The sequence below is a fragment of the Dermacentor albipictus genome, chromosome 6 (assembly GCF_038994185.2).
Source record: "Dermacentor albipictus isolate Rhodes 1998 colony chromosome 6, USDA_Dalb.pri_finalv2, whole genome shotgun sequence".
In the NCBI taxonomy this organism is placed as follows: Eukaryota; Metazoa; Arthropoda; class Arachnida; order Ixodida; family Ixodidae; genus Dermacentor; species Dermacentor albipictus.
The window spans coordinates 1271093-1293678 of NC_091826.1; the positions used below are offsets into that span (position 1 = coordinate 1271093).

The 22586-nt window shown below is 45.7% G+C and overlaps 1 protein-coding gene across 3 annotated transcripts in view; it reads right to left on the bottom strand.

The window, feature by feature from the left end:
* Positions 1-22586, bottom strand: part of LOC139060739 (stromal membrane-associated protein 1) — a 208475-nt gene that overhangs the window by 63299 nt on the left and 122590 nt on the right. For all 3 annotated transcript variants that reach the window (XM_070539806.1, XM_070539805.1, XM_070539804.1), the window contains exon 8: positions 686-762. In XM_070539806.1, the coding sequence (XP_070395907.1) occupies positions 686-762 (77 nt within the window). The remainder of the gene's footprint in view (positions 1-685; positions 763-22586) is intronic.

Here is a 22586-nt window from a genome sequence, read left to right on the forward strand (position 1 = left end):
AATTGGTGAAGAACAATAGTGGTGATTACCGTATTTACTTTATTCTAATACACAGCCGATTTTCAAGGGCTTATTATGAGAAAATAAAATTGCATCTGAATGTAACATGCTGCCAATGCCCCCCAAGTTCGCTATCAGAAACAAAGGCTTTTGTGATGAAAGTGGCGTGTTGTAGTCACCATTTGCTCATCACTGGTCACGGATAACAAGCACACAGGGGCAGTATTCTCAAGCAGTCACATTTAGAGATATTATTTAGAGCTCTAGTTCTAGAGCTCGGCACAGTGCGAGGAATGCTGGGACCGATTACAATGACACACAAAATCTTTTGAAAGTGATAGTACAGGCAATGTGCAAGCAATTTTTGGGTCCGTTTTCTCTGAAAAAAGGAACGGAATAGATTTGGATAAATAGGGAATTACAGAATTTTCCATTTGTCATTATGCAAATCATACCTAGTGAAAATTATTTTGTCTCACTTGGTTTTAATTACTTCAGATGCGTGGTTAAAACATTAGCACAACAAAGCAAAGTCTAAACAATGTTCGCTAGAAAAACACTGACCTCTTCTGCTATTAGGCCGACATGAAGTGGACAAAAAAAAGTTCATGAACACTGAAGCATCTGGGGACTATACACTAACCTGAATGTGTAAGTAGTGTGCTACTTCAATGAATTACGATACCTGAGGAAGATGCATACTGCCTCCAGGCATCGATGCAAGCCCTTGGAGAAACACGCTTGGAGTTGTGTAACCACCACCTGAAATGCACAAGGAGTGTTGTGGCGATTAAAGACACATTCATGTTTCCTCTTTGCCTCCTGTTCACAACTTGAAATGAGAGGCCACTACAGCAGTTTGTGGATGTCCTGCTTATGGGGCCACATAAGCCGCATAAGTACCACATAAGCCAGAATATAAGCCAAGATATTTTCTTGAAGAAATCGGGCTATAGTCACCCCTCGTCTTATATGGCAGTCTTTACCAGAATGAAAGTTGTCCTCTAGCAAGCTAGGGTGCACATGTTGGCAAATACATAACTAAAGCCATTTCAATATACAAATGTGATCTTGTTGCCTTGTTTTCTTGTGTGCGCTCTTCCGACTGACCTCATGTGGGATTTGTTCGTTTTTTCTCTGGTGAGTGACGAGTAGTGACAGACAGTTTTCAGCGACGTTCAAAATAAAGGTTGTAGACTTTGCTAAAGCAAACAGCGGCATGGCCGCTCAGCGCCATTTTGACGTTTCTGAAAAGAACATGCGATATTGGCAGGAAAAGAAAACTGTTGGCATCAAACCCATGTAACACACTTCTTGGATCTTGTGCAGTGCATACATCCACAGCTTGAGGGCGCACTTGTGAACTCTGTGAGGGAACTTCATGCGCACCCATTACCGGCGACCTGCAATTAATTCACCACGAATCTGCAGCGCTGTTGTGAAAAATTAACGCGTTCCGGCAATTTTTTTAAAATCTTTTTCACTTCAAGGTAAGGGGTCACAACCTATATTCCTACTCGACCTATATGCTGGTCTTTAAGGTAGCCTACCAAGCTGTCCTATTGACCTTGCCCATTCTCAACAAGGCTCCAGTTCTTGGCAATGGCTCGTATGAACACAGTGGTTATGCTGATGAAGGGAAGAGCAAACTGCTTTCAACATAGCAGGGGGTTCACACATCACCCAACACCATCTGGTATTTGTGCCATCAGGCTTAAAGTTCCAGCAGTATTTTCAAATGTTCATCAAAAGTTGGCTATGCTCATTTACTCTTTGCAAACTGTGTGCAATTTGAGCGCTAACAGTCAACTGATTTACATAGTGCAACATGTGCTGCATGTTCCGAAAGCAAGTAAATCATGCTACTTTTGCATTTAACTAACTTGTGCACATTACCAGAGGCACTTTTTAAATGCATAAGCGCTTCCATGCCTACCCAATGCAGAAACGTGTCCATCTGCCCGCCCGTGCGTCACATAAGACTAATTGCTACAAAGAAATTAATGTAAAGCCAAAATAAAATCAAAAGGAGAAACGTTGCCAGTGGTAATTTTCAACCCTATGACACCACGCTCAGAAGCCAAGTGTCTTACCGACTGGGTTAAATACCCATGCATGCTGATGGTGAATATATCTAAACCATATAAATGTGAGAACCATCTTGATATAGCACGCAACAGGACGGCACAACAGAAAGGAAGACACACAGGCGCAAACTAACAATTGATTTTATTGAAGCCAGACCCCCAGGCATATAAATTTGCAAGCTGTGCAGACGCACCGTTACAAGAAAAAATGGAATTCGTCAAACAGGAAGTGATTAAACCAGGCATGAAAGGAATTTCATTTCTGCAATGTACAGTGCAATCAATGTTTCGCTTCCACACTCTTGACCTGCTTTTCTGATAAAAAAAATGCCTCTAACGTTTCACAAGCGCTTTTAAGCTTTCTCTTGCCTAGGATTTTCATGTTAAGGAAACATGGTTCACAAGTGGGACAATGGCCAGCAAGATATGTATTCTTAAAGAAGGAAATTGCGCTAAAAAAGACACGGACGAGTAAGGACATGGACGGGCGCAATCCATGTCCTTACTCGTCCGTGTCTTTTTTAGCACAATTTCCTTCTTTAAGTATGTACGACCGACTCGCCCAACAACGTGCTCTCCTGAAATATGTATTCTCCTTATTAGCTAGATTGCAGAGCAAGTGCCAAAGGTGCCTTTAGGCCTAACCAGCTTCGAAGCGAAGCTGCAGCATATGATGCTTCAAAACAACTGCTGACAATTGCAATGTGCACTGTTATGATGTCGATGATGAAAACATCTTTTATTGACAAATAAGGGAAAATTGGGTAGGCGCCCCGAGTCCGGGCTCCTATGACGCCTTTGACGATGGCCTGTGCCCGTCGGATCAGTGCGCAGCAAACCTTGGAGGTGCCGATTTGAAGGATGCCTTCCCATCGCTCTGCGGGAAGATATGTTATTTGTGGTGTCCAGCTTGCGGAGCATGTGGTGTGGTCTTGTTGTTTCACATGCAATGCAACGCTGGCCTGATGCGGGGTCAGAGTTGAACTTGCCTTGTACCATGGTTCTCATCTGTGCTACAGATAGGACAGTGGCTGTCCCTTGTCGTGAAAGATAAAATTTAGACATCAGTTTATACTACCGGCCAAGGTTTTGTGTGTCCCAGGCTTCCCTAAACACCCTGTATGACAGCCGCCACAGAGACATTTGTTACTCCCCAGGTGCCCTCGTGCTACTACAGCCTCTGTTCTGCCGTATTGGTCTCTCCGACAAGCTATTGTCCCGCTATAACAGTTCTTACAGGGTGCTATCTCATACGAAATCAAACCAGTTGTCGAGCCAGTGACGTCTGCACCACCACCCTCTATCATGCACATTATGAGACTTAAGTCATACATGTTTGGGTCAGCACTCGCCCGGGGCGGATAGAGCCACGAGACAGTGAATGGGCTACTACTGTCAGGCGGACAGAGACAACGGCAACAAAGTAGCTAGAGGCACGCGAGAGCCTTGCATTTGTCTATCCTGTTACGGTTACAGCTGCTTGTGGCTGCTGTAACCTTGTACATAGTGTCACGTGGTCCTGACATCAAGGAACACAGTAGGAATACTGTGAACGACAAAACTAACTTTTATTGGGCGAACCTGTGCCCACAAAACAGGCTACACTTATAGCACAACGATAGCGGTGAACACGCTCGGCGATCGTCGAAAATCTGATCAGCGGGTCAAGCGCGTCGACTTTTATACAGTACTCGTCGAATGTTCCAGTCTAATCGATCGGACCCGCGTGCCTTCCACAAAGTTCTACACCATTCGCGTCACGCGATGAAATCAGATAATACAAGGTTTGGCGACATCAGACAGCAGATAGAAGCATCGATAACTTTCCAGAAACTTCGGATACATGCAGGCGCGTCCCACGCTGTGCAATTACATTTGTTAGGCAACGAAACGTGGTTGCCCAATAAAGATAAGTACACGTGTCAATAGTAATAATCTGTAAATAGACGTTATTTCTGTAACAATATGAAGCAGCTGGGAAAGGCCTAATTCAGGGAGTAATAAAGCTGGATGCTTAACCTCGGACGAGCTCATGAAAAGCCTACACTGCCAAAAGTGCGAGATTGGGTGCCAATGGGTGACAATGGGACAGTGCTCACAACGTTTGATGGCACTAGCCCACCACAGTGCGTCAGGCTGCAATCATTCAATATCAGGGTGCTCCCGTACCACACAAAAGTCATGGTTTGTGACACATGCCACCACACAGGACATTGTAAGGAGCAATCCCCTAATGCCAACAGGCCATGATGCAACACATGCAGACACAAGCAGCATGAAGACAACATGTCATGGATGAACGCAATGCCAAAGCGCAGAAATTGCAGAAAACCGCATTTAACCACTGACCGCGAATGCCCAAAACAAATTGAAGTAACTGAGACACTGCTAATAGGTGCCGCTCAATAGTACGCAATGCCGAATGGGCCGCTACGTTTGCAACCATGAATGCAAGCAAAATTATTGATACATGCATACTGCGTGTTTCTTGTGGACAATGTACGCAGGCGCCTTGACGAAGACGATGAACGCTCTCTGGCTCTCGAGCTGTTGGCTGAACTGGCCAGCGTTGCAGTTATCCTCAGCAAATATACTTCGTTCGCATAACATTATGGTGGAGGATACCATTCCTCGTCCTCGCCACGGAGATCCGCAGCGGCTGCACCGTCCTGCTTGGCACCATGGCTCCTAGTGTCGACACCTCGTCTCATTCTACTCCTGCGACCCCAACAACAATGTATGTTATGGTTACCAATCTCCGTGATCCTGGCATATTTGGCCAAGATAATGTTGATGTTGAGGACTGGCTCAGCCTGTGCGAGCGTGTTAGCGGAAGCAACTGCTGGGACTCTACCATTACGCTAGCCAATGTCCTATTTTACTTGAACTGAATTCCTCGTGTCTGGTTCCGGACACATGAGGACGAGATCTCTAGCTGGGATGCTTTCAAGGAGAAGCTCAGCAACCTCTTTGGAAATCCCACCGGTCGGCAGCTGGCTGCTAGAAAAGAGCTTGCTACCTGAGTTCAGTTTTCTACTAAATTGTATGTCTCGTACATACAAGACGTGCTCGCTCTTTGCCAGAACATCGACGAGAAGATAGCCGAGGTTGACAAAGTTGGCCATGTACTCAAACGGATTGCGGATGACGCATTCAACTTGTTGGTCTTCAACAATATGCCCACTATCGATGTCACTGTTAAGGAATGCCGCCGCTTTGAGCTCGCCAAAAGCTGCCGCATTGTTCCACAGTTCTCCCGGCTCCCTAACATGGCTGCGACGTCATCTTGCATCGACCTTCCCGCTTCACCACCCTTAAATGAGCACTTCACAAGTATTGTTTGCTGCGAGCTCGAGGCTGCAGGTCCTGCGCGTTCAATTCAAGCCCACTTGACTCCACCATTGACCAACCAGCCCCAGCGATTTCTCTCATTCAGGCACTTGTGCGGCAAGAATTTGCAAACCTGGATTTCCCCGCTGCTTGCTCCGTTTCCCGACCTGATGCCCGATCAGTGCCAACATCTACGTCTCATAGCGATCTGTATTCCCTTCCCAGATACCGCAACCCTACCGAGTGGAGAACTCCGGATGACAAGCGCATTTGCTTCCATTGCCTCCGCATTGGCCACGTCGCTCGCCACTGCCGCACCTCCTGGACGTCAGCGTATTCGAGCTCCTTTTCCCCGTCTCCCCGCCCTTATGCCGGCCCGCGCCATTACTCGCCTCGCCGTATGCCTCCTACCTCTGACGTATCCATTGATGACAGTCTTGCTCACTCGCTGTCACCTCAGTGCTGTCAATCCCCATTGCTCCAGCCACGCTGATACTTGTCGTTGACCAATTATGGACCCTCCCGGACAAAAAACTAGACCATGCAGCTCCTGGAGGTAGTGCTGCATTATCTTCGTTGTGTCAAAATCCTCCATTGACGCTCCCAACGAACCAGAACTTACTTGATGTTCACGTCGACAATGTCCCTTTGATGGCGTTAATAGATACTGGAGCCCAGGTGCCCATAATGAGTTGTAAACTCCGTCGTCGACTGAGGAAGGTCCTCACGCCTGCTACTACTAGAGCCATATGCGTGGCCGATGGCAGCACTGTTGACGTCACTGAAATGTGTACTTCCCGTATAAGTATCAACGACTGCCAAGTTACTGTTGTTTTTACAGTGCTGACCAACTGTCCCTATGACCTTGTGGCGACGAGCGACCACGTAGACCAGTAAAGTCTCGGGCTCTCGCAGGAGAGGAAAAACCGACACCCGATCTCTTAGCGTAGCATTCTTTTTGATCTCTCTTTCGGAACGCTAGCCCGTGCCGGAGCGTGCCAGCCGCTCAAGCCTCGTGTAGACGCGAGCGTCTACGTCATCTCTCGTGCGATGCCGATGCTGCAGCAGCTACAACCTAATTCCCCGACTCGACTTTCTTACGGCGCATTCAGCTTTGATAAGACTGTTCTGCCGGTACCCTTTGCCTTGAACTTCCTCTACTCGCGCATATTTGTGCCGAACTGCCGACCAACTTTAGTACGACCGCCTTCGTCCGCCTGCCAGCTAAAGCCTTGACTTTTGTCGATTTGGTATCATCTTTTCCTGTGATGGTGATTAAGATGTTAAGCCTGTTCCTGATGTCCTTTTGGTGTGCAATATCATTGTACCCCACTCCGTCATCACCGTCGCCTATAACCGGACATGCCTCCCCGTCTTCAATTTTGGCCTGACAAACGAAGTTCCACCAAAAGGCATATCGGTTGCAATAATCCGTGCTATTGGAGATGACCCCATCACAACGTTTTCCGTAGACGTTTGCTCAGATTCTTCAAGTCCGTGACGCAACATTTCGTTCCATGATTGCTGCGGACCTATTGCCTGAACAAGAAGCAGCTCTGTGTCGCTTTTTGGCTTTCTACCAGGACATCTTCGACCTCAACAATCGCCAATTGGGCCAGACTTAAATTGTTAAGCATCAAATAAATACTGGTGATGCCAGTCCTATTCATCGCCGGCCATATTTAGTTTCTGCTTCAGAGCGTAAGGTTACTCAAGATGAACTGAACAAGATGCTTGCCGAAGGCATTTTGAACCTTCGTCGAGCCCTTGGGCGTCGCCCGTGATGCTTGTTAAAAAGAAAGATGGCACATGGAGTTCCTGCGTAGATTATTGCCCTCTAAACCACATTACCAAGAAAGACGTCTACCCTTTGCCTCACATTGACGACGCCTTCGACTGTCTCCATGGTGCCAACTGCTTTTCATCAATAAACATTTGGTCTGTTTATTCACAAATTTCTGTGGATGAAAAGGACCAAGAGAAGACCGTGTTCGTCACCCCTGATAGTCTACATGAATTCAGAGTTATGCCCTTCGGTCTATGCAACGCCCCAGCAACGTTCGAATGTATGATGGACTCTTTGCTTCAAGGGTTCAAATCGTTAACATGTTTCTGCTATCTAGACAACGTTCTTATATTTTCGCCTACATTTGAGACATCTTGAGTGCTTATTAGCTGTTTAAGTCTTTTGCGAGGCTGGGCTCCAACTAAATTAATCGGAGTGTCACTTCGGTCGTCAGCAGATTACAGTGCTGGGCCACCTCTTCGATGCTTCCGGTATTCAACCAGACACGGAGAAAATTTGTGCATTCACGTCTTTTCCTGTACGTCAGTCTGTGAAAGACGTACGAAGTTTTGTAGGACTCTGCTCCTACTTCCGACGCTTCATTAAAGACTTCGCAGCGATTGCCCGACCTCTTACTGATCTTCTGAAGAAGGACGTGCCGTTTACATGGAGCCCCACTCAAACTGCCGCCTTTGCCCATTTCACCAACATTCTCTCCATGCCACCTATACTGGCCCACTTTGACCAGTCCTCTCCTACAGAGGTGCGTACCAATTCCAGTGGTCACAGTATCAGGGCCGTCGTAGCCCAGCGCCAACAGGCTCAAGATTGTATTATCGCATACGCTAGCTGCCTACTCACAGCAGCAGAGTGCAACTATTCGATTACAGATTGTGAATGCCTGGCTCTCGTCTGGGCAGTTTCCAAATTACCACGCACTCTGCTGGCTTTCCTCACTCAAGGATCCTACCGGCCGGTTTGGTCACTGGGCTCTGCGGCTCCAACAATATTCCTATGCAGTAGTGTACAAGTCGGGTCGATTACATCAAGATGCAGACTGTTCATCACGCTATCCAGCGGACGAACCACCCGCCGACCCTGACCCCGATACCGACGCTTGCATTTTTTCCGTTTCCGAGCAACGCCACGTGCCACTTTGTGAGCCATCATTGATGGCTTGGAATCGTCTTCTTCTGATTCGTCCCTTCATATGTTTGTTCTTCGGGATGGTGCATTATACTGCCACAATGTATGCTTCGACGGTCCTGCCCTACTCCTTGTCATTCCTAAGCACCTCCGGTTAGCTGTTCTCCAATAACTTCATAATTTACTAACGGCAGGCCACCTTGGCGTCTCTCGCACCTACGACTGGATTCGGTGATGCTTTTTTTAGCCAGGCCTTGCCCACTCTGTCCGGAAATACTTGCGGCATGTGAAAAATGCCAACACTGAAAAACACCATCAACGCTCCCTGCTGGGTGCCTTCAACCGCTCAACATTTCTTTGGAGCCATTCTTTCGCATTGTCTTGGACTTACTTGGCCCTTTCCCTCTATCCACGTCTGGCAACAAGTGGGTCACTGTGGCAACAGATTATACCACACGCTACGCCATCCCCAGAGCGCTTCCAACAAGCTGCGCCACAGATGTTGCCGATTTTCTTTTACACAACATTATTCTGCAGCATAGTGCTCCACACCAACTGCTCACAGACGGTGGTTGTACATTTATTTCTAAAGTCATTGCCAGCACCCTGCAGTGCTGCTCAACCAAGCACAAGCTATGTCTTACAATCCACAGACTAATGGTCTCATGGAGCGTCTGAATCGTGCCCTAACAGACATACTTGCAAAGTATGTCTCGTCCGCCCATACTGATTGGGACCTTGCCCTACCCTATGTCACTTGTGCAGATAATTCTTCGCGTCACAACACTGCCTGTTATTACCCATTCTTTCTGTTGTTCGGCCAAGAAGCCACATTGCCGCTGGACACATCCCTTCCATCTACTGCAGCAGAGACGACCAGTGAGTATGCACTTGATGCGATCATCAGGGCAGCCCAAGCAAGCGTAGTTGCCTGCGTTCGCCACCTGACCTCCCAAGAGAAGCAACGGTGTTTGTACGATCGCCAACACAGAGACGTCCACTTTTTGCCTGGATCTCTGGTACTCCTGTGGTCTCCGACTCGTCACGTTGGCCGGTCAGAAAAAGTCCTGTCTTGGTACACAGGCCCATATTGAGTGCTGCGTGCCGTGACTCCAGCTACGTACGAAATCACCCCAGTCAGTACCCGTGCCTCATCTGCCCCGAATTCCACTGATGTTGTGCATGTCGCACGCCTCAAACCATATTACTGTCCTGTTGTAACCGATCTTCAGACGCCCCGGAACAACGTTTCTGCCGCTGGGTTAATGATACATGCATATTGCGTGTTTCTTGTGGACAATGCAAGCGGGTTCCCCAACGAAGACGACAAACGATCTCTGGCTCTTGAGCTGTCGGCAGAACTGGGCAGCGCTGCAGTTATCCTTTGCAAACATACTTTGCAAATAATCCCCAGTTCTTAATCCTTCGTTCGCGTAACAATATGTTAAAAAAATCACAAACACAGCCTTTTGCGAATGAGGCCAATGTTTGCCATGCGTTAACGGCCTTTTGACGAGCCTTTTATACGGGGCCAACATTACAACGTGCTGCTCCATCAGAGCATGGCAAGGTCATATTCGACAAAGTGGGTCAGATCACAAATGCACAGCACGTAGTAACAACTACGCCGAATGATTTTCTGCTTCTGTAGTGTGTGCCCATGTGAAGTACTACGAATATCAAAACTAGAGTGTCAGGAGGCACAACCAATCAAGCAAGGAATACACTCATTGACTTCAAAGCTATGCTTGAGCAGCAGATAAGGCAACTCGAACAAGCCATTCTGCAACAAGTGCAAAGATTGATTGACTGCCATTGAAGCAAGTGTGAAGGACATAATGGAACACCTCATGCTGTCGGGAAGTGTCTGCCGCATCGAGTTCGTCGCTGACTGCGCCATGCCCATATTCTCCCTCTATGCTGTGCCAAAATATAGCTGGAGGAAGGGGAGGCAGTGTTATGATCGGCCAGCGGGAGTAGTGACGTTCTAGCCTTTCCTGCGACACTGCGACGAATCACTTCGCTGCAGTGATTTCATGGGGGCTGCAGCCCCCTATGAAACTTTCTCATGCTGTCATGCACCGCCGACTAAAATAACCCCCATCATTGGAAATCATTCTGGATTTCGTTTAGAATGCATTTTTCCCTCTTGAAAAAAAATTTCGGCGCAATCGTTGTGAACTCTGGCTGGATATTGTGGCAGCGCTTATGCACAGCGAGTCACATAATGCAAGGAGCCCCATCTGAGCCCCAAGTTTCAAGAGCGTTTTGATGGCGAACGGGCTCGTCACAGCATCTCGCGGAGACCGCGTAATATACGGAGCAGATGAATTTCAATTCCGAAACTTTATGGTTATAAAGCTCTTATAAAAACTTTTGATGTGAAAGATGCATTCACATTTTTAAAGTCGTGCTTTAGCTTTTCAATGACGCAACTTTATAGGTTTAATGTTGTTATAGACATTTGATACCAAAGTGCATTGACTTTCCTAAGTCGTACTTCAGAACATACAACCAGACAAGCCAAATCAACACACTATCAGACATGTTGACTAGAATGTACTGCTCTAAAGCTGACAAAGCACGCAGCGAGGTCTGATGAGACGAAGCGTTGTGGTGGTTCATTGGTGCCATCATGTCACAGAAAAGAATATCAACATTTTTTTCACCTGCACCAAAGAATCCATGTGAAGACACTAAAGCCAGCAAAGGTAAGTACAGTCGAAGCCAGCTATATCAAACTCGTAAAAATACGCCTATCAGTTCGATGTAGAGCATAATTCGATATAAGCCTGCTAAATAGGATGCCATAAAAACGCATACCATACATAAAATCATTTTATTGATGAAACTAGCTTAGTTTAGCATAAAATAGTCCTGCATTTTCTTCTGTTTGGGCAATTTCGCTGCCTGCGATGCACGCACTTCTCCACATTGTCTAAGGAGTCAGAGCAGCTGCTGCAACCTTCCACATTCGCGCACAAGCGCCGAACTAGTGTGAGCGCACCAATCATTTCAGAGGATGTGGGCAAAGGACCGTCATTGCGTTCCTCATTGTGCCCATTTTCACTTGTGCTCGGTACGATGTCGGCAATGTAGTCTTCGTTTACGGGCTCTCAAGTGGTCGTGAAACCATCATTCGTACTCACAAACTCGTCCACCGTTGATTTGTCAACAGCTTCCGGAAATTATGACAGCTCGCTCCAAACTTTGGCAACACCGGCAACGGCTTCGTCGCATTCATCGAAATTTAGTCATCACCGAGCACGCGGAAGCCGGCACGGCTGTAGCAATTTCGAATGAACCACTCGTACATGGCCGTGCGTACGCGTTGGGCGCCACGGGCATCGGGTAGAGAGTTTGGACGCTTTAGCCCTAATTTCCGCTTATTCTTCAATATCGTGCTGAGAGTGCTCCTCGGAATCTCGCACGCTGCGGGGACATCCGACTTCTCACCGCGTTCGGCCCAATTTATGATTTCAAGCCTCACGATGAAAGGCGAATTCTGCTGCTTCATCACGGCAACACTGCAGGAGAAGGCCCACAAGGCGCACACGCAATTAACCAGAAAAGCAGCCAGACAACACGCACTTTCGCCATCTTGCACGACGAGAGCACAAGAGCCTCTGATTGGCTGTCTGAGCAAGCGCTGCAGGCAGGTCAGGACCATTTTTTGCAGGGGGGTGTTAACAGCTCGTCCGAGGCAGCGCGGTCACGGTAGGGAGAGCGGTTGGATGGAGCCGCGCCGCCGGGTTTCCCAGCCACCGCGAGGGAAAGCCACCTTCTGGGGGCACTTTTCCACTGCCTGACGTTCGATATATCGGGAGTCACTGCTATTTTTGTTCGATGTAAGCGTAACTTTTGCTATATATACTCATTGTAACTATACCATGTCCAGAAATTGTTCGATATATAGAATAATTCGATGTAAACGGGTTCATTCCGGGTTGACCCTCGTCACCTCCACCAGGTGTTCACAAACCCCGTGCACAACCGGTCGCGGGGTACGGGGGACGTCTGTACCCTTTTCTGGTGGGTGTCCGTCGGTGGGTTTCGAACCAACCACCTACCGAAGCCGTGACGGACGTCCTATCAAACACGCCACGGCAGCGGTGATGTAAACGGGTTCAATATAGTCAGGTTCGACTGTACGTTCTTATTTATTTTTCTAGTTTGGCTTTTATTCGTGAGGACACATTGAGCCTCTTCAATTGTGTTGTTCTCGCTACCTAGGGGCTGCCAGAGACAGCCAGAGCGCAAGCGTTTTTCTCGTGTTGCCCCGACCCCCGCCTGGTGCACTTCGGTGCGTGTTCGTTTTTCTGTGGCCGAGTTTTGGTCGCGTTTTGTCTTGCAGACGAGAAAAAGAAACAATGGTCGCTCGCCACCATCACTGTGGGGACTCAACCGATTGAAACGCATTCGCTTGAGCGCTACCCCCCTGGAAAGTCTTGCCTCACAGGTGTAGGATACCAAGCAGTATGCGTATGTTTCTCTGTGGACCAAGCGTCTCACATTTTCTTCGATATTCCTTCGGTAGGTGCCAAATGCGGCGTTCAATTGTGGCCAAAATGCTTGCCTTCGCGTTTTTTTTTCATTTCGGTGCCCCCTCCCTCCCCCCCCCATAAAAGAAAAAGGACATTGTTGCGGCGCAGCGAATTGTAGCATGGTGAAAGTTTGATTTTGTTGCTTATTTTGCGGAAAGTAATAGGCCACGGGACACTTCAGTTGCCAGATACTCTTATGATATTATTGCGATAGCAATTATGCGGACACTCCTGGCACATTCCTGCCGTCGTTGTCTCCCTTATATTCCGTATAAAGTCCAACGGCGATAACATCGTGACCACGCGCTGCATGCTGTGTGTGCGAGTGAAAGCATGTGGGGAGGTTGGGGGGGGGGAGGGGAGTTGAGTAGCAATGGTGAGCCGACGATGGTGGCTCTGTCTTGTGTGCACAGGGGAGAAAAGCAGGGAGGAAGCGCGCCGCCTTCCGTCGCGCGCAATTGTCAGGGGGAGTGGAGGGAAGACTTATGATTTTGTAATCTGTGAATCTGTCATTGCGCAACATGTTTATTTGCCTTGTCTGATGCATTGTATACAGTGACTTTTTCTTAGATACGTAGATTTATTGGAGACTTATACGTATTTAAATATCTTGTTGGGATGTTTTGTGTATACGTGCAGTGAACTTCGTTTCCAGTCACACTCTGTTGCCCTTTGTCAAACTGTATCTTCACACATCTAATGCACACGGCAATTAAAATGAAAGTGAGCCAACCCAATCTGCGCAATAATAATGGTTCAGTTGATTATCTGCGAGGCATGCGTGTAGCACACAGACATCTCTCATTTACAAAAATGACATGTAGGTGTGAGGATAAATGTTCTTTAATGCTCTCATACACTGGGTTGAACATGGTTGCATGGCATAATGGACGCTCAAAAACTTGGGTAGCGTGGTGTCGCGAGCTTTTTGGCAGCTGAAGGTATTTCCCAAAAAGAAATTAGTTGCCGTATGGCTGCCTTTTACCTGGAACATTGCATTTCATTACCCACAGTGAAGCGTTGAAGCAAACGGTTCAAAAACGGACGTGAAAGTTGTAAGGACGATCCAAGACTGGGCCAAAGCCACCGTGCAATCACCTCAAACACAAATGAAAAGGTTCATGAGCTGATTAGACAAGAACGGAGGATAAGCATCGATGAACTAGTAGAGCCTGTGAACATCAGTCACGGTTCGGTTCACGCCATAATTCATGAACATATCGGTTATTGGCTCTTGTGTGCGCAATGGGTGCCCAAGATTTCGAACCACTGCCATAAGACGGAGAGGTTCGGCGCTGCCTTGACTCATCTGATCTGGTATCACAATGAGGGTGATGATGTCTTTTCTGCAATTGTGACCCAGGACGAATCATAGTGCCACTTCTATGAGCCTTAAACACGATGGCAAAGCTTACAGTGGAAACATTCGAATTCACCACCCCCAAAGAAAGCAAAGGCCGCCATTTCCGCGGGAAGGTGTAGACTTTTTTTTTCTATCGTAGGGGCCATTATGATCGAATTAGCTAAACCTGGAGAGTCTATCAATTGTTTCCAGTATAGTGAAATGCTGGATCAGTTTTGTGTCACAATCAAGAACAAACGACGTGGAGGATTGATGAATGGGGTCATCTTGCTCCACGACAATGCCCGTCCCCACGTCGCTGATGTGGTTAACACAAAACTGGCAAAGTTCAAGTTGGAAATGCTGCAACATCCACCATACAGCCCAGATCTGTCGCTTTAAGACTACCACCTTTTAGGGCAATTGAAGAAACAGCTCAAGGGAACCTGATTCATGTCGGACGACGACGTGAAAAAGTCAGACTTTTTGAAGTATCAAGCCAAGGAGTTTTATGAGACGGGAATCACGAGCCTCGTTAGTCAGTGGGACAAATGTCTAAATGCTCATGAAGGCTACTTTTAAATAAAATACCTCGTTTGTCATATGCTCGCATTGGCTCACTTTCATTTGCCTCACCCTAGTATATTTTGCACAACTGCTGCTTTTTATTTATTTTCTCTGTTGAGACTATAATTTCTGTGCAATTACTCACAATACACGACCACTGACAGCTCCTGCGAAATACATTGGAACAAAGGACAGCGACATTGAGATGTTGCCCTGGCCATTGCATATGTACAAAAATGTGAACAAGATGCTTGAATGAGATAGTTTCGTTTAAAATATTTGTCCTCAACTTGTTCATTTCATGGCCTTTACATTTTTTCATATCAGTGGCATGCACTGCTTTGCTGGCTTTGAACTGATATAGTTCTAAAGTTGGTGTGATATTTTCTTTACTTATAAGTAGACAAAAAACACTGAAGCATTGATATCAGTTATTTTGGGCACAATTTTTAAGCCATACGAGTATATTTGTTTATGAAAAGATACATACTTGTCTTGACAGTGCGTAGCATTCAATAATTCGTTTGCAGTATCTCTGCCAATGACAATGCAGTTATTCATGTATTTGATCCCTCGACAAATTCTATAAGGAGAAGCCAAGCTTAGCCAAGCTGTCTTACTTTTCCAAACTCGACGAAAATTCTGGGTTCCATCAAGTTCTGCTGGATGAGGCAACATCAAAGATTTGCACAGTCTCAACACTATCCGGTCGGTACCAGTACTTGCAGTTGCCCTTTGGAATCAGTTCTGCGCCTGAGGTTGTTTCAGAAAACCTGAAAGTGAGACGTTCGAAGACCTAGTGGAAACAAAAGTATGTATGGCTGACATTTTAGTCTGGGGACATGCTTGACAAGAGCATGATGAGCAACTGTGTACTGTCTTAGCTCACCTGAAGTGCGAGAATGTTACAGTGAATCTCGAAAAGTGTCAGTTTGGGCTCTCAGAAATTGTTTTCCTGGGTGACGTTATTAGTAAAAGCGGCATTAGGCCATGTGACAAGTTCGTGGCCTCAGTAAGATCTTCCCCCGCCAGAAGACAGAATAGCTGTCCTCAGGTTTCTAGGCTTGATAAGTTTTTTTTTTTTTTTGGCAAGTGCATCCCAAACTTGTCAGCTAGCATTGCATTACTGCATTCACTGATTAAGAGTGACCATCCTTTTGAGCAAGAATGTGAGAACTTAAGGAACTTTTCACTAAAGCACCCCGCCTAGCCATTTTTGATGGATCAAGAGATACAAAGTTGTCAACTGATGCATCATCGCACGGTCTGGGGGCATTTTTACCACAAAAGCATAATGATGGCTGGCGCCCGGTAGCGCCATTATGCTGAGGGACGCTACTCACAAATTGAAAAGGAAGTGCTGAAAATTGTGTTTGGGTGAGAGAAATCTCACGACTTCTATGTATGGTCGTCGGGTTATTGCAGAAACCGACTATAAGCCGCTCACTGCCATCTCTGCCAAGACAATTGGATACACGCCACCAAGGCTGCAACGGTTTTTCTTGCGCCTAACAGTGTATAATTACATCTTGCAGTATGTACCCGGAAAATATATTGTAATTCCAGACACCTTCTAAAGGGCATTTCCACGTAACAGGAAGGCTCAAGGCTGTGCTGCCTCAGCTGACACAGACCTTCACGCACTTACCATCCAACACAGCCTAGTCAGTGAGCAGACAGCCCATCGATTGGTCAAAGCTATGGCAGAAGACCCGGAGCTGCAAAATGTCATATAATCTTTCAAGGCAGGCAGTCCAATAAAAAGCCCTTTTTGGCCATTTGAAGCAGAGCTGCTAGAGATAAATGGATTGCTCTTTAAGGGCACCAAAGTGGTAATTCTATTAGCATTGAGATTGGAAATGCTGCAGTGGATTCATTCAGGTCCCAGGTTTCAACAAGTGCAAAGCTAGAGCATGGGCACTGGTCTCCTGGCCTGGTCAGTGATATAGAACCTTTAATCAGGTCATGCAGCATGTGCAAGACCTTCGCATATTGCCAGGCATGTAAGCCCCTTTTGCCCTGCAAAGCACCAGCACGACTGTGGAATGGTGTGGGAGTAGACCTCTGGCAATTGAACAGGCAGCACTACCTTGTGGCATATGACGCATTTTCAAACTTCCTAGAAGTTGAGCATCTGCACTAATGCCCGGGATGTTGCTGATAAGCAACAGCATGTTGGGCAGCATGTTTGAGCAGCATGTTTGGGCAGCATGTTTAGCAAACATGGCATTCCATTGGAGGTTGTCACTGACAATGGTCCGCAATTTACGTGCTACGAATTCGTACAATTCGCAAACGTTTTTGAATTCCATCAGACAACATCATATAAAGGACACGAAAAAGAAGGTATCAGAGCTTGAGAAGAAAGATGACCTAAATCAGGTCGCCCAAGCTTAATTTGAAAAAGAAATACACGACCTTGAATTTAGAAGCAGGCAGCTTAACTTGGAACTGCATGGGATTAAAGAAGCAGCGAACGAGGATCTTACAGTCATATTAAATAACGTGGCCGATAAACTTCGCGTGCCTCACTTGATGGAATCAGACATTGCAACTGTTCATCGCATTCCCGCTAAACGTGATAAGGTGCCAGGCATCATTGTTCGTTTTACGAAGCAAGCAATAAGAGATAAATGGATCAAGAAAAGAAAGAACCTCAAGGACAGCGAGCCAGCCATTTTTGTGCACGAAAACCTAACACGCCGCAATACAGAATTGCTCCAGGCGACGAAAGAATGTGCCAAAGATATAAAGGATATAAGTTTACTTGGTATATCAATGGAAAATTTTTCGTTCGTAAAAGTAAGGGTGTGAGCGCCATCCATGTGAAGGGAAAGAGCGACTTGAATCGATTGTAGCACTGTTTCATATTGTCTTTTGTGTTCCTCTTGAAAAATAATCAAAATGCCGCAGATGTGTGATCTGCCGAATGACCTGAACCACACTACTTCATGTATCGCACCGACATTGCTTAACGCTATTCACCTAAATGCACGCTCTGTAAAGAACAAGACAATGTGTTTAGAAGAGTTTTGTGGCAAATCTTCATTTACTTTTTCTTTGATAATGCTCAGTGAAACTTGGAGCACCAACGATTCCGATATTTTATGATGACTAACTATAAAACTTATTACCTGAACCGCTCCAGCCACCGCAGGGGAGGCGTTGCTTTACTGGTGTCTAATGGCATTGAGTGCGACAAGTTGGACTCCTACTGCCTAATTATTGATGATGTTGAAATCGTATCAGTCTGTACTGGCAGATTCCTGTTTTCGGTTTGCTATCGTCCTCCCAAGGGAAATATAGTTAGGTTCTTGGAATTTTATGATGATTTTCTTTCATTTATAACAGATGGCAAATACACACTAATAGCTGGAGGGGATTTTAATATTGACTTGTTGAAGGATAGTGTTACTACTAGAGACTTTAACACGGTTTTGTCTTCGAACGGATATGTTAACCTTGTTACAGTACCAACAAGGGTCACACCAGAAAGTGCGTCTCTTCTCGATCTGCTGATTACGAACTCCTGCCAACCAATAGCTGAAACAGGCGTAATATCATGCGCAATCAGCGACCACCTTCCAGTATTCATGAGCATAAATAAGACTGGAGCGGTAAAGTATCGACAGGAAAAAGCAAAGTACCAGTGTATATCTAATGATGCCCTGAATTCCTTTCGCAACTCACTAGAACAAGTTCATTGGGATAAGATTGGCATTGAGTGACGCAAACGAGGCTTACAATGAGTTTCTCGAAGTATTCAAAAAGTTATATCATTCCAGCTTCCCATTAAAAGATCTTGGACCAAAACGTAAAACTCGCAAACCTTGGATAACTTCTGAGTTACGCCAAAAAATTAAAATGAAAAACAAGCTTTACAAAATCCTTTTAAATTCTCGTTCAACAGATGACCTGCGGATGTTTAGGAAATACAGGAATAGGTTAACAAAAATACTATGCCAGGCACGCACGGAATACTACGCTACATTACTTGAAGTTAGAAATGGTCGACACGATTTGCTGTGGTCAAGATAAAATTTTCTACTGACACGTGAACAACGACAAGCTGCCCCAAGTACGCTAAAGCTAGATAATAAAGATATATCTGGAGAAGAGCTAGCACATGCCTTTAACAACTTTTTTACAACCCTAGCTCATAGCAACCCGCCATGTGATTCTAATAAATACATTAATTTATACAATAATGAAATGATATTCCTGAATGCGGTTGCAACAGAAGAAGTTATATCAGTAATACAAAACCTTAATAACAGCCGTAGCTATGACATTGACGAAATTCAAGTAAGGCCTGTGAAGCATGTTGTAGGAGTCATTGCGCCTGTTATTGCAGATATATTTAACTTATGCTTAGCTACCAGCACATTTCCTAATAAAATGCAAATAGCCAAAGTAACGGTTATGTATAAGAAAGGAGACTGCAATGATTTAGAAAACTGTAGACCAGTATTATACTCCCAATCTTCTCAAAAGCTTTTGAGAAAGTTCTATATACTAGGTTGTCTAATTTTATTAGTAAGCATGATCTTCTGTCACCGAATCAATTTGGGTTTTGTAAAAATAAATCTGCTGAATTAGTGCTACTTGAACAAAAAGAATACATACTAACACAGTTTGAAAAGAAAGCCTTCGTTATTGGTGTTTTCGTGGACTTCTCGAAGGCATTTGACTTAGTGAACCACACTGTACTCCTAAATAACTTAGAGTGTTATGGTTTACGGGGACAGGCTCAAACGCTTCTTAAATCATACTTATCACATAGAAAACAGGCTGTCTGCATAGACAATATGAAATCTGAACTAAAATCTGTTACTTCTGGCATTCCACAGGGCAGTATATTGGGACCATTACTATTTAATATGTACCTTAATGATATCTCCAACATTAACTCCACTGCTAAATTTGTTATCTATGCTGACGACACTAGCATCTTTTTTGCTGGAAATGATTTAGATCTTCTTGTTCGGGAATGCAATGACACTATGAACGAATTACAAAAATGGTCTGAATGCAAGTGCATGAGTATAAATGAAAAGAAGACACAAGCTGTCATATTCCGCCCTAAAAATAAACCAGTCCCCTCGCCCCTCGAGATTAAGCTGAATTCACAACGTATAGATGTGGTTGAGCAATTTAAATGTCTCGGAGTAGTTTTCTCCTCCTGTACGTCTTGGGAAAATCACGTGGACCATATCACAACGAAACTGGCTCAAATAACTTGGATCGTAGGCCGGCTCAGATACGTTCTTCCAAGGCCAGTAAAATTACTCCTCTACAATTCACTTTTTTACTCCTATTTAAACTATTGCCATTTAGTATGGGGCACAGTCACAATTAGCTGTCTTCAGCGCATCTACATTTTGCAGAAGAAGTTCCTTCGTCATGTTCACAATGTCCCCTGGGGCTCACCGAGCGTGGATCTCTTTCTGCAAAGTAGTGTGCTGAAGATCCACAATTTGTACAAATACCGCTTAAGTGTTCGGTTTAAACTGGAAACACTGAAAAACGTAAACCACATATGTTACCTTACTGATTTACGTACCCGAGAAGCAACCTACAAGACAAGACATACGGAGAATTGGGTAGTGCCAACCCCTCGAATAAATTCCAGTAGAGAATGCCTACAATTCACTCTTCCTTCCCTCTTAAATGCTTATGTACATAATAATTTTGATCTTTTCTGGGCGTCAAACAGTGCTTTGCGTGCTATGTATTTTACCATGTAGGTTCTGTTTTTCTTTGTGGTGAATATTGTCTAAATATTGTATAATTTTGTTATGCTTTCTTTTGTACTTATTCATTATGTATAAGTGTTATTAGACTGCAATTACCTTTGTTTTAAAAGCCTTGCTGTGAAGCCACTGCCAAGCGAAAGGAGGCTGCGGCTTTGTCAAGCTGTTTCTGATAGCTTTTTCTGCGCCTCCGCTGTCTGTATTTGTACAAGGCAGAAAATAAAGAATTTGAATTTGAACATCCAGTCCATGATCTCCCTGATCAAATGGCCTGGCAGAGAAAGGTGTGCAAATTACTAAGCAGTTACTACAAAAGACATTGAGTGGAAAAGAATGCTTCTGGTTGGCCCTGCTAAACTACAGAGACACTCCTCTTGAAGATGGAAGGTGCCTGAGTGAGCTCCTCATAAGCTGTCGCCTGAGAAAACACGGTTATCAGACTTTGCAGCAGATAGTCCCCATAGAAGTATGGAAGCGAAACCAACCAAAGTGAAGATGTCTGCTCCTTGTCATGAAAAAAAAGTATGTCGTACGAGTTCGCTATGACTGCGCATGGAAAATCAAGGCAGAAGTACAGCAGCAGGTAGCAGAGAGGTCATACACTGTGGTCAAGGAAAACGGAATCAAGCTCCACAAGCACAGGCAGCATTTGCTGTCAACCAAGAAACATATGAATCAGTCTTTACCGACGGCTGCAGTCAAACAATGGACTGTTTCGGAAACCCAGAGAGGGAATACTACAGATTCCAGTCATCAGCAAGGCCCCACTGCTCGTCGGATGGACCATTTACAGTTTCACAGCCTAAACAACAGGCTCCCCCCACTGCTCATCGTATGGACCATCTACAGTTTCACAGCTTAAACAACAGGCTCCCGCTGCACATTCATTGTCACCTGATGTGGCAGGAGAACGTAGATCAGCCAGGCGACCAAGGCCTCCAGCAAGGCTGTCCTATGCTGAAAAGTTCCAGCAGCTCGCCTGATACTGACGCATTGTGCTCAGCTATGCAATTCAGTGAAGTGGGAAGGTCGATGTCCAAACAAGTGGTCCTTGTGACATCTCCGTGATGGGTGTATGGGGTGTGTGACTGAGTTGGCCAATCATGAGTTTTTATTGCTGATGTTAAGGGAGGGAAGATGAATTGCATGCAGATAGTTGGACATTGCTGCATCCGCCACTCTCAGCTGGCAACCCTGGTTGGCTGCAAGACCACATGTGGAAGGCACAAAAGGTCATTTGCATCTTGGGTGCGTCGATGCAATGGGCATGGTTCCAGATTCATGAAGAAAAGATCACGAGCTGGAACCTTTTCAAAGAGAAGCTCCGATGCTTTTTGGTAATTCGTTTGGTTGCCACCTCAAAGCAAAGAAGGTCCTTGTTGCAAGCATATGGACGTCGACAGAGTCCTATCTGTTGTACATTCTCGACGTCTTGGCCCTTTGTAGTAAGGCTGACTCAAACATATCAGAGGATGATAAGCTTTGTCACGTCCTCAAAGGCATTGCTGATGACACCTTCAATCTACTAGTGTCTAAGAACGTCATCAGCATCAATACAATTCTCACGGAATGGTGTCACCTCAAGCATGCTAAATGCTGCCGTGTATCCCAACACGTCATGTGCTTTCCCAGCATAACTGCTACGTCATCTTGTGATGGCCTCTTCCACCAGCCCACACAATGTGACAACTTAACCCGCATCATTCGTTGCGAGTTCAAAACAGCGTAGTCGGCGGCCACTTCATTCCCCTCGTCTGATAATTCTTCAACGACGATCTCCTTGATACAGGCCACCGTCCACCAAGAATTGTCATACGTCTGCTTTTACTCCATTTGTCCCATGCACTCCAAACTTCTTTATCCACCGACTTTCCCACATCAGTCCTCTTACTACTCTGATGGACAATGCAACCCGTCTGAACGGCACACTACTGACGACAAGCCTGTACGTTTTAGCTGCTAAGGCATCAGGCATACCGCTCGCGACTGCCACAACCACTGGACTTCTACAACATGCTATTCTTCTGCCAA